General features: G+C 35.0%; 2 protein-coding genes across 2 annotated transcripts; both read left to right on the plus strand.

Moving 5' to 3' along the window:
• Window positions 1-2,022: 2,022 nt before the first annotated feature.
• Window positions 2,023-9,211, plus strand: LOC111491041 (beta-adaptin-like protein B). Its single transcript, XM_023139769.1, has 15 exons — window positions 2,023-2,219; window positions 2,972-3,169; window positions 3,561-3,674; window positions 3,894-4,144; window positions 4,715-4,850; window positions 4,959-5,138; window positions 5,301-5,393; window positions 5,491-5,702; window positions 5,799-5,862; window positions 5,952-6,131; window positions 6,662-6,754; window positions 7,039-7,448; window positions 7,718-7,907; window positions 7,979-8,182; window positions 8,571-9,211. The coding sequence occupies exons 1-15, from the start codon at window positions 2,133-2,135 to the stop codon at window positions 8,868-8,870; spliced, it is 2,712 nt and encodes a 903-aa protein (XP_022995537.1). The 5' UTR covers window positions 2,023-2,132; the 3' UTR covers window positions 8,871-9,211.
• Window positions 9,212-10,174: 963 nt separating this feature from the next.
• Window positions 10,175-13,046, plus strand: LOC111491047 (probable E3 ubiquitin-protein ligase RHB1A). Its single transcript, XM_023139780.1, has 5 exons — window positions 10,175-10,638; window positions 11,103-11,252; window positions 11,869-12,283; window positions 12,483-12,592; window positions 12,707-13,046. The coding sequence occupies exons 2-5, from the start codon at window positions 11,187-11,189 to the stop codon at window positions 12,734-12,736; spliced, it is 621 nt and encodes a 206-aa protein (XP_022995548.1). The 5' UTR covers window positions 10,175-10,638; window positions 11,103-11,186; the 3' UTR covers window positions 12,737-13,046.
• The last annotated feature ends 49 nt before the right edge of the window (window positions 13,047-13,095 follow it).

Genomic DNA, 13,095 nt, shown 5'->3' on the forward strand with positions numbered 1-13,095 from the left:
ATCTTACGATTTCTCCATATGCTTATAACAAATATTTTGTTCATCTTTTCAATCGTATGGAATCTCAATGAATTATTTTGTTCAATAGAATCATAAGTGAATTTGCACGAGTGGTGGTGTGATGATGATCGTCACTTAATAAAGTTTATGTTTTATAATATAAACATTTTCCATAAGGCCGACAAACATTATATTATATATTAAATCTTATTCTTAATGCTCTTCAAGCTTGAAAATGACACTATATTAACCTAAAAGATAATATTTTATTTATTGAAGCAAACAAGAATATTAACCTAAAAAAAAAAATTAAAAATAAAAGTTCTTATTCACACAGCAAATTTGGAATTAATGTAATACCAATTTTTAAAAAAATACCTTACCCTTAAATAGAATGAAAAATAAATAAATATAAAAGTGGAGGAAATTTAAATAGAATTAAAATATAAAATATTATAGTGACGGGGGAGAGAAAGTGGCTTGTAGTTGACTAATTAATATATAGTTTGTAAAAATAATAATGTGACAAATGCAAGGTTGAATGATATCTCTCAACCATCTTTACAAACTTGGGAAGTTTTTTTCTTTTTTGTTATATATTCGATCCTAAAGCGTTGTGTCGGTTGCTGCTAGGTTTAAGTTGGTCTTGAGTTCATCGATCGTGTATTTGTATTCTTTTGTTACTAAAAGAACTGTAATCGAACGCTAGATGCTTCGTATTTTTTATACCCATAGTTTAGTGCACATTTTTAAGAATGGGAAGGTCTTTGGTGGCTTGAATTTTGATATTGGAACATCATTTGTCGTTGACTGTGTGGTGTGCCAAAGACTGTAAACTCGTGACTTAAAATAATTTTAAGGACAATACGATATAATTCAATAAATAACCTTGTCTTAGTTTTATTGTGTCATATCATGTTTTCTTTAAAGTTTTTAATACAATTCTATACCGTTAAAACTCTTAAATCTTATTTATATGGATTAAGATATCTCAATCATGCAATATGTACATATTGGTTAGTTTTAATCGTAAAATATGAAAATTACGACTCTTGATTTTTTTAACTAAAGACTAGATTTTTTTGCAATTCTATATAGTTTAAGTTGCATGTTTAGAATCATTCAATGTTTAACACAAGCATTCTTGTCTTGAGATATTCGATCAACGTGGTAAATTGAATTTTACTTTCTCTCGAAGTGATTCCTTATGAACGAGGGCTCGCGTTGATCTTAATCTGCCTTTGACCCGCGCGAGTTCTTGGCCAATATCATTGCTTGCATTGTATATTGGTTGAGCATTGGAAATTGGCACAAACACAAGCTTGTTATGGGCTCCATGATCTTAAGTTTTGGGCTTACGTGCTTTTTATGGGCTAATCATCTTAACTCTTTGCAATGGGCTTTCAATTTTAAAGCTTCAAATTTGAGTATTAAATTTCTACAATTAAAATAAAAATAAAAAAAACTTAATAAATCCTTACCTAAATTTACCCATTTATGTTTTTTTAGAGTTTATTTGACCACTTATTATTATCACAACATTTTAAATGCTAATAATTAATTTATTTTTATTATTTTTAATAAATAAATAATTTGTACATAAATTATGGTTCGGTCATGCTCATTTTTACAACAAATTTGTTACCGTGTTTATCTTTTTAATATAATTTTTTAGTTTGAAATCACAACTTCTTATATACGAACATAATAACGACATACTTAGTGGAATACCAATTTAAATATAATTGAATCAATAAAATATTTATTACTATTTTAAAGGCGATAATTTTATTTAATTACTTATAATTACTCAATTTAATAATTAAAAAAAAAGAGTTGAGGAGTGAAAATAAAATGAAAAAAGAAATTGGGGGTGATTAAGTAAATAGGCGAGAATCTAAAGAGGTTCGAAACCGGTTCAGAAACCGGTTCAGAAACCGGTTCAGAAACAGGTTCAGAAACCGGTTCAGAAACAGGTTCAGAAACCGGCCTGGATCTGGCAATCGAGACAAAAGTCGAAGGCATAGCATTCTTTTTCTCGTCGTCGAACTTTGGTCCTTCCTTCCCTTTCTCCTTCGTCTTCGTCTAGTCGATTTGCTCGACTCTGAAAATTCGGGATCTTACAGACAAACATGAGCGGCCACGACTCCAAGTATTTTTCCACCACTAAGAAGGGTGAAATTCCCGAGCTCAAAGAGGAGCTTAATTCCCAGTACAAGGCATTTCTCTCCCTCTCTCTCTCTACCCTTCATTTCTTCAATTTTCTATTGCTAAGTCAATGTCTAGATTTTCATTTTTGACCCGCGATCTATATCAATCCAGATGATTGCTAGCTCAGGTGCTCTTTTTTTTTTTTTAATCGTCACGGGCAACGCCTAGATCTGTTGGGTTTTGGGGTTTGCTATCTTTGTTGTCGAAGCCAGAGTCTGTGTACCTTGAATTATGTCGCTCAGTGTGCTTATTAAGGAGTCATTTATGTTATGGGAAAAACATATCGAGATGAATTTGTCAAATGTCTCGATGATAGTTTAGATACTGTGATCAACTGTAAACAGTCCAAGATGATAAGAAGAATGAGGATACTTAAAAGTTAATGTCTGAATTCAGCTGGGAGTATTGCTTATGTTTCGTACTTACCTGACAATATATAGTTGGTCATTCTGATATAGCTCCTACACAACTCATTCCGAATTTAGTGTTCATTATGATCAAATATGCTCAATATATTATTTTTATTGAGCCGATGCTTGTTTCTGGTTAAAAATTAACGCTGAACAAGCCTATCATATGATTTGCCTGTTTTACCTTGAGGACCAAAAGTTGGATATAGGGATTGCTTGAATCGAGCTGATGCACATGGCTATATAATATGTTTTTCCTTGTTGTGAAGTTAAGTGGATCTTGATAGTAGAAAAAACGGTTTGTTTCTTTAGTTTAAGCTTTGCATCTCAGCTTTTAAAACGTTTTGCAGGATAAGAGAAAAGATGCTGTTAAAAAGGTCATTGCTGCAATGACTGTCGGGAAGGATGTATCATCACTGTTCACAGACGTGGTAAACTGCATGCAGACTGAGAATTTGGAACTGAAAAAGCTGGTTTACTTGTATCTAATTAATTATGCCAAAAGCCAGCCTGATCTAGCCATTCTTGCTGTGAACACATTTGTGAAGGTAAGTACTCATAAATTTCTTATTGTAGTCTTTTCAACAAATAATAGTTTCCTTAGTTTTGGTTTAGACATCAAAGTCAAGTAATTTACCATGGCCTTGTGGAAATATGAATTGCGGAGAAACATAGTACCATTTTATGGTCTCTTGTGATTGTGGTCTGTAGAAGCTCTACAATACAGGGACCCAGCATCCAAAAAGTTCCATATGAATTGACCCCAATCTGCATACATAGACAAATGGATATAGAACTTAATCTGCTCTATTTATATTTTGACTCTATTTTATTTTTCAAAATATGAGATCTGATAGGTAATGAAAGATAATGCATCTAACTTTTTTTGTGTTGTTAAGGGAATTTTAGAAGTAACTTTTCTAATGCATACTTTTGCAGGACTCACAAGATCCAAATCCTTTGATTCGTGCTTTAGCCGTAAGGACAATGGGATGCATTCGTGTGGATAAAATTACGGAATACTTGTGTGATCCACTTCAGAGATGCCTTAAGGTTGTTTTTCTTATGGTGCTTCTTTTTAATTTTTTTATTTATTTTTTGCTATTTAAATTCAGCATTTGATTCTGATTAATAATGTGCGGCCATTGCTTGATTTCTTGACAAATTCTCTCTTCCTTACTTTGAATGCTTTGTTAGGAGGAGGGACTTGTTATTGTTGTGTTCTGAACTAGACTCAGTTATCTAATCTCTTGGTTTTTAATGTTTTGACAGGATGACGACCCTTATGTCCGCAAGACAGCTGCCATTTGTGTAGCCAAACTTTTTGATATAAATGCTGAGTTAGTTGAAGACAGAGGCTTTCTGGATTCTCTCAAAGATTTAATATCAGACAATAATCCAATGGTTGTTGCAAATGCTGTGGCTGCTCTTACTGAGATACAGGAGAATAGTAGCAGACCCATCTTTGAGATTACAAGTCACACGCTGTCAAAACTTCTCACAGCTTTGAATGAGTGTACTGAGTAAGTGCTGCATTTGCTTTTTTAAAAGTATAAGAACTTTGTGAATACTTTATGTGAATGACATCAAATAAGAAGATAATTGTTCAAGGTTATTTTTCATTTTCTTTTTCTCCTTATTACTTCTGCAACTGATCCTGTATTGAGGTAGTATAAGAAAATCAAGCTCTTTAAAAAAATTTCACCAAATTACCCACGACTGATAGTAATTGGTTATCCTGGTTCTAAAATGTAATATAGTGGTGCCATTCAACCTACACAGACATTAGCATTTGATAAGTTATAAAGTGGAAAATTCGAAAATTGTTGAAGTAAGCTAGGTATATAGATGCACTAAAAACATCATTTAGTGTCTGGATACATTGCCCACATCTAGTCATGGAGGCTGTGTTGGGGAAGTAATGTTGTTATCGTTCTGCTCCTGCATTTTTCACGGAGAACATCTAGAAGTTTGTTATTAATTAGTTGAAGTTTTGTCCACATGGTAGTTTTTAATTTTCCCGCTATTTTCTCTACTTCAATTGTACATTTTTTTTGGCTGACAAAAATTTCTGTACCCTGGTTTTTCTTCAGGTGGGGTCAAGTTTTTATTCTGGATGCACTTTCTAGATACAAAGCAGAGGATGCTCGTGAAGCAGAAAATATAGTGGAGAGAGTTACTCCACGGCTACAACATGCTAATTGTGCAGTTGTCTTGTCAGCTGTGAAGGTTAATATTCCATCAAGTAATTGATTTTATCCACCATATATATGCTGGTGGTTTTGAGAAATCCAAGATACTTCAACTAACCTTTTCCTATTTCACCCTTATTGATAGATGATTCTTCAACAAATGGAACTTATCAGTAGCACTGATGTAGTTCGAAATCTTTGCAAAAAGATGGCTCCTCCTCTTGTAACTTTGCTCTCAGCAGAACCTGAAATACAATACGTTGCTTTACGAAATATTAACCTTATAGTACAGAAACGACCTACTATTCTTGCACATGAAATTAAGGTAAGCTGGTGATAATTTTTGTAACATGAATACACGATGGTAGTTTGTAATTTTTAATAAAGATGCATGTAATAAACAGGAAGACAAGTACCGCCTGTTTTATATAAGCTTACTACTACTACGACTTTTTTTTTTTCTTTTTGGTTTCTATCCACTGTGTAGGTTTTCTTCTGTAAGTACAATGATCCGATCTATGTAAAAATGGAGAAGTTAGAGATCATGATTAAGCTTGCATCTGACCGAAACATAGACCAGGTACACAATCTTCATCATTATTATTGATTCCTAAATGGGTCTATTAATTTTTTAGGACATACTATGAATGCAAACCCTTTGGATTGTAATTTTTCAGGTTCTGCTGGAGTTCAAAGAGTATGCCACTGAAGTAGATGTAGATTTTGTAAGAAAGGCTGTCCGTGCCATTGGTAGGTGTGCAATCAAGCTAGAGAGAGCTGCTGAACGATGCATAAGCGTGTTGCTCGAGCTGATCAAAATTAAAGTGAACTATGTGGTTCAAGAGGCTATCATAGTCATCAAGGATATTTTTAGAAGATATCCAAACACGTAAGAAATCCTTTTTGTTCCTTCAATTTGATATTCAACTGATTGAATGATTGCTTCATCCTTCTGACTTCTTGTGAATCCCCGTTCTGTTTACAGTTATGAGTCCATCATTGCTACACTCTGTGAAAGCTTGGACACGTTGGATGAGCCAGAAGCCAAGGTAATAGTTTGTCATTGTATGTTCATAGCACAAGTGTTTCAATCTCTTGAAGTTACTCTTATATTTTATGTTTGCCTCCCTGCCTCAAGGCATCAATGATCTGGATTATCGGAGAATATGCGGAGAGAATTGACAATGCAGATGAACTTCTTGAAAGCTTCTTGGAGAATTTCCCCGAGGAGCCTGCACAAGTCCAGCTACAGTTGCTGACTGCAACTGTCAAACTTTTTCTTAAGAAGCCAACTGAGGGACCCCAGCAGATGATTCAGGTCATTTCTCTACAAGCATAGTTTTCAATTGCCAAATCTATTGGTCAAATAAGGGGAAGTTTTATTTTGGTATGATCTGGATTGAGTATTTTTTCCACATTCCCTGTGACTAGGAGTAATTGCCTCCAGCATTATCTGTATTTGCAGACATTAAAGAACCTGTCTGAAATCAGAACAATCAGATAATTAGTTGTGCATATTATTTTAAATACATTTTTATGTAAAGAAATCTTTAAAATCTTTATAATAGTTACTATTACTAAGGAACTCATAAAGAGTCCCATTAAGATGGATCTTTTTTTTGTAATCATTACTTCTCGTAGTAATCGATTTTTTTTTTTCTTTATAGGAATTTCAATATCAGATAGCTCTTTGATATCCCTGTATTGCATAGTAATTATTTCATAGTCAGTTTGAGCAAGAACCATGTTCAATTTTCTCTGATAAAAGAAAAACTTTGAACTGTCTAGTACATTGTGTTGGTCTTTAGATGGCTACCCAATAAACATTTACTTCATGTCCATTTACAGGCTGTTTTGAACAATGCTACTGTGGAGACTGACAATCCTGATTTGCGGGACCGTGCATATATCTATTGGCGACTCCTATCAACTGATCCAGAGGTTTTCTATTTGCTAATCAGTTCTTTTTTTTTTTTTTTTTTTTTTTCCCACCTTCATTGTCGTCCTAAAATTCAATGTAGACTGTATAGTTGATAATAAACTATTGCATTTTGAGAATCATAGGCTTAGTTTGATGTGAGACAACCAAATATATGTTATGATTGGTTTTTTTTTTTTTTTTTTCCTAAAGAATGTTTTATAATCAACATCAAACCACCAACCCCATTTTACTCTTGATAGCTGTGTACATGAATCTCAGTTTTCCAGTACTTCCTATCTTGCAGGCAGCTAAGGATGTGGTTCTTGCTGAGAAGCCTGTAATTGGTGATGATTCAAATCTGCTTGATTCCTCGCTCCTAGATGAGCTGCTTGCCAATGTTGCCACTTTATCCTCTGTATATCATAAGCCTCCTGAAGCATTTGTGACCCGTGCGAAGACTACTCAGAAAACTGATGATGAAGATTTTCCTGAAGGAAGTGATGCAGGGTATTCAGAGCCTTCTGCCCAATCTGCTGGTGGTGGCAGTGCATCGCCTCCAACTTCTTCAGATGCACCTTATTCTGTATCAAAGAAACCAGTCCCTGGCCCAGCCTCTTCTTCACCTCCACCTTCTGTTCCAGATTTACTTGGTGACCTGATTGGACTGGATAACAGTGCTATTGTCCCTGTTGATGAGCCTACTACTCCTGCTGGGTAAGTGTGAACTAATACTTTCTTGTCTGCTGCTTATGCAGTCATATCATTTATCATGGGTTCTCTGCAACCTTCTCGATCTAAGAATTTTTTTGCAATACCTGAAAACTTCCAGTGAGAATAAATATTGCTAGATTGTAAAGTTGTGCCCTTCAAAGGGTTCTGATGATGGGGATGAGCAATTTCATGGACTAATTGTGTGAGCATGACAAATGTATTACCTTATGAGCTTTCTGTTACTGGCACTTAATGTGTTTTCTGGCCTGCAGCCCTCCATTGCCTATTCTGCTACCGGCATCAGCTGGTCAAGGCTTACAAATCAGTGCACAGCTCACACGACAGGACGGTCAAATATTTTACCATTTATTGTTCGAGAACAATACACAGATTCCACTGGATGGGTTCATGATCCAGTTTAACAAGAATACCTTTGGTCTCGCAGCTGCAGGAGCCTTACAGGTAGGTTTGTAAATTCAGTGTGGAGTTGATTATCCGTGGATGAAATTAACTTCTCATCTCCATATCTATAGGTTCCACCAGTGCAACCTGGGTCAAGTGCAAGTACTCTCCTGCCTATGGTTGTGTTCCAAAATCTGTCGCAAGGTCCCCCAAGCTCACTTTTGCAGGTAGCTGTGAAGAACAATCAGCAGCCAGTGTGGTACTTCAATGATAAAATCTCAATGCACATTTTCTTCACCGATGATGGGAGGATGGAACGTGCAAACTTTCTTGAGGTAAAATTGATAGTTATTACAATTTCCTTTGATCCTAGCTGCTTCCTTTTTTCTGTTCGCATTGTTCATCGTAAATGTCGTTTAAATTTCTTGCTTTGCTTAATCGTTGAGGGAGTCTCTTAACATAGAATGCACACGTAAGAGGGACAACCACTACAATGAGTAAAAGACAGCACATGTTTTAGTAGAAATGAAGTTTAACATTTTTTTTAAAAGATTAACTTCAAACTTCTATTAAGTAGATTAAGAGCAAACAATCAAAGGGAGAAATTAAACGGATGATCTCATAGGAAAAACATATAACTCTCGACTAATAATGTAAGAACTTATTTAAACGTCCATTAGCAGTTTAGTCTTAATTGTGGCATTTATCATCTCTCCATTGTAGACTTGGAGGTCCCTCCCAGATTCAAATGAAATTTCTAAAGACTTCCCTGCCCTTTTTATAACCAATGTCGAGGCTGTTCTGGAACGACTCGCTGCTACAAACATGTTCTTCATTGCCAAAAGGAAACACGCAAACCAGGACGTTTTCTACTTCTCTACTAAAATTCCCAGAGGAATCCCGTTCTTGGTCGAACTGACTACGGTGATCGGAAGCCCCGGACTGAAATGCGCTGTCAAAACTCCAAATATTGACATGGCACCACTCTTTTTTGAAGCTTTGGAGACCCTACTCAAGGAATGATTTAAACTGTGATTTTCTTGTTCTTTCCCAACCCCTGATTTTTTTTGCTAGTACTTGTAAATCCATGCTGGGTATCTCTCTACCTGGCCTTTCTGTATTCTCCTTTCCCCCCTTGGACTTAGATTGAATTCTAGCTCTGCCTAGACGGTTGGTTGTCTCATTATTTTCCCCCAGATTCAGATACATGAGCCTGTTTTTACAAGGAAGTGTAATTCTATGAACTTTTCCAAGAGGATACTGTTGCTGCAAATATTGGAAGTTAGTGAAATAGTTTAAACAGGATGTAGTTTCTATCTGGACACATTTTTGCGTGCAATTCAAAATCATGTAGTTCAAGTTCCCTTTGCGTTGTATTCCTCATCGGATTCTCCATATTTTAATGGACTCTGAACTAAAAATTTCATAAATGGTCTTTTGCTTTTAGGTTTCCTATCAAGAATTATCATTTTGTTATCTTATTTTCAGATTTATTGAGGATAAAGTGTACACATAACTCATCTTATGGTTTCTCACAATTATTCCTTGTACAATCATTTTTTGTTCTTTAACTTATATTATTTGACCAAAGTTTCAATTTTACTCTTCTTGCTATATAAGTCTTAAATTATAATTTTATTTTATATTATTAAACATAAAATTAAATTTTGTAATTTTGTATGTGCCCATCCCATTCTTAAACCAAATAAAAAAGGAAAATTAGACATAATTTAACCTATATAGTAATACAAAGCTTAAGCCTTAGTTGTTTCCTTTAGAAGTCTAATTGTAATACACATGCTTCATTAAGACTCGATGCATTACTTGAGGTGAAAGCCATTTAGCGTGGAATCTTAGAAATAGTTTAATAAAAAAGTTCTATTTTAAAATTAACCTATCCGAAGAATCTCATTTACGCGTTGAAATAAAAAATTGAGAATTACAAAAGAGTAAGTATAATTCTCGACCACATCAACATATTTTTTAATTAAAAAAAATAAACATGAAGAATTTAATATTAAGATAAGGAGAATCTTTAATCGATGACACCATTAATTTATAATAAGTTGAAACTAATTTAATATAACTCCAAAATATCACAAAATCATACTATTAATGGACTGAAATTCCCTAAATTACTTGGATTTGACCATTCTTAGTCAAATCAAACGTCCCAAAATTCATCCAACCAACAATATTATATTTTTTTTATAATTTTTTTTTTTCATTTTTAGAATAAAAAAATGTAATTAATAATCGAAACAAATAGGCCTAATCCAAACACGTTTTGTAGGAGATATTTAAATTGATTTCACGGTTCATTCTGTTCCATTATAATTATCCTATCGTATATGAGCTGGTTTTTCCGTCCTCCAGCGATGGCCGTTAGAAGCTCAACTTTCAGGCGACTCGGCGGCGAAACCTAGAGAGAAAATTTCCATTTTCCATTCATCCAAACAATATATCGCCGGGAAGGAAGAGCGTTGTTCTTTAATTTATAATCGTTTTTTTTTTTCTTTACTTTTGATTCTTCCTGACCTTTATACTCAGTGGAAAGTCGTACTCCCGCACGAAACCAAACCAACCATTCATTCTTTCTCTCTCTACAGAGAAAGAAAAAAGAGAGGGAAGCTTTCTTGGCCTTCTCTGCTTTCCTGCCATAGTCTGAAGGGGAAGAAGAGGGCTTTGAAAAGGAGTACACATCCTGTGTCTCCCTTTTGTTCCATTTGAATTGAATTCTCAATCGCTTTTTTCGATTCTTACCAATCGATCGAGTTCTCGGCGTGAAACGGTAAGATTCTAGTTCCTGGACTATGTATCTCTTTTGCTTTCGAATTGATTCTGATTATCGCTGCTTAATCAGAACCTCGTGTTGTGCGTTTTTATTTTTGGTTGTTCTTATTGGTTCTGTGTTGCTGAGGTGATTTTTGGATTCTCTGTAGGTTAACTTTGATGTGTATTTTATCAGTTGTTGCTAGAGAATCCGAATTTTTCGGCTTCTTGTTACTTTGATGTTATCGTGTTATTGATGAGTTATTGATTGCATTGACTCCGGTCTGTCTATACTGGTTCTTTAGGATTACTTCGTTCCTCTTGTGCCACTTCTATGATTATTACATCATATTTGCTGCTAGCTTTGTTGATCTATGATTCTCACATCATATTATGTAATTTTCTTTTATATCATATTCACTAGCGAACTTTGGCATAGCTTCTAATGCAGTTAAATTGATTTGAGCATGTTTTCTTTAACAGGCTTAACATTCTCTAAAATTTTGAGGGCATATTGCAACTAGTTCCGATGGATTTTTGGCGTGTTGTGTAGAAAAGAAAACTGAAATGGGAGGTTGCTGCTGTTGTTCCTCAAGAGGAACAGAATCAAATATTACACCAGGCTACTATTATGTCAGTATTGAATTTTTCATTTGATGTTTATTGTCATATTTTTATCAATCAAATTCTTTCTTTGTTAGCAAGAACTATGCAGCCATTATTTAGTGTTCGTTCATTTATTTATTATCATTGTCAACATGTCTAATTGCATATAGTTGTAGGTATTCCGATATAGCCTATGAGATAATTAACGTAATTTTCATCGTTGGCGGCCCCAATCTGAAACTGGTTGGAGTACGAGAGACGAAGTTTCTTTATTCAAGTACCTTTTGGTTAATTCAGCATCAATGTGTTTTCCAAAAAAAGTCTTCTGCCTTAGCATGTATCAACTTAGATTGCTTGTGACCATAGGAGATGCTTGTATACTACACCGCGAGTAAATCGTGAATATGAGAAACGTTCCATATGCTCAACTATTACACATGAGATGGTGGAAAGAATTTTCTTCCCATCGTCAACTTCCTTGCTCAAATCTCAAGACTGCCATTTCTGTTATTTATTCTTGGAGCTGATTGAACTTTATGCTCAACTGTTAACATGAGATGGTGGAAAGAATTTTCTTCCCATCATCAACTTCCTTGCTCAAATCTCAATTTACTTAAATCTAAGTTTTGAACTTTTGCTGCAGTACCCAAGAGCATCGGAGGAGCATGTTCCCTTGTCATCTCCACTTAGTGCTACCCCAGCATTTCCAACGGGGATTTTGGTTGATACAAATCTGGACACATCAATTCCGGACACTTATAGATCACCCCCATTGCCTATCCCGTATGATGTTGTTCTAACACACCCACATACTCCTCGTGCGGCTCAAGAAATTGTCAGCAATAAGAATGAAGCTACAGCTCAGACACCAAATACTGATGTAATTCAAGAAACAGCGTGCATAAACACACGGGAAACTTCAGCCAAATGTGATGCCATCGATGAATCAGACTGCAAGAAACACACGTTAAAGGAATCTGAAATTGGACTCTCAAAGGGTGTAGAATCTGTGGTCATACCTGTGGAAGAGGAGGATGTTTGTCCCATCTGTTTGGAAGGTGAAGTTTTGCTAAACCTTTGTTAAGCTGCACAATACCAACTCACCAAACCGTGGATTTTTTTTTCAAACCTCTCATCTCTATAGCCAATGTTTGACATTTTAGTTGCTTGAACTAACAAGTCACCAGGTTATCGCTTTCTCAATGGCTGCACAGTTCCTTTCCCTTTCAATTCATCACTTTCCATTGTTTTATGCAGAATATGATGGGGAGAATCCAAAACTCACGACAAAATGCGAGCATCATTTTCATCTTGCATGCATTCTGGAATGGATGGAAAGAAGTGATATCTGTCCTGTGTGTGATCAGGTGTGTCTCAGGCTCTCAGTTTATGTTTTATCGTTTGTCACTCATACTCATTAGTTCTTAACGCTTTAAGAAGATTTTTTTTCCCTCTCCTAATCATTTCCCCCTGAAATGCAGGAAATGGTTTTTAGCCCTCCAATTGATTAGTAACAACAAGAAAATCAGCCAAGTGTTTTCTCAGATTGAAGTAAAGTTGAAAGTATAGATTGTGAAGTTCTTGTGATTTTGCTTCAGCTGGCAGCTTCAGGTTTCTTTTAGTTGCTTTCCTTTTTCTTTTTACTTAATGAATTGCTCATTCCCGTTGCATTTTCTCTGTGAATTTGTTCTCTGAACATAGAATGGGGGGGAAATTGGGAGAATGATTCTTCTTTCTTTTGTTTCTTTTTTATTTTGGGTGGGAGTAGTGGGAGAATGTAAATACAGTTTGTGCAATATAGTATATCTGAGCTTGTTTTTTTTTTTTTTTTTTTTTTTTTTTTTTTTTTTTTTTTTTTTTTTTTTTTTTT

Source organism: Cucurbita maxima, unplaced genomic scaffold (genome assembly GCF_002738345.1).
Source record: "Cucurbita maxima cultivar Rimu unplaced genomic scaffold, Cmax_1.0 Cma_Scf00016, whole genome shotgun sequence".
Classification (NCBI taxonomy): domain Eukaryota; kingdom Viridiplantae; phylum Streptophyta; class Magnoliopsida; order Cucurbitales; family Cucurbitaceae; genus Cucurbita; species Cucurbita maxima.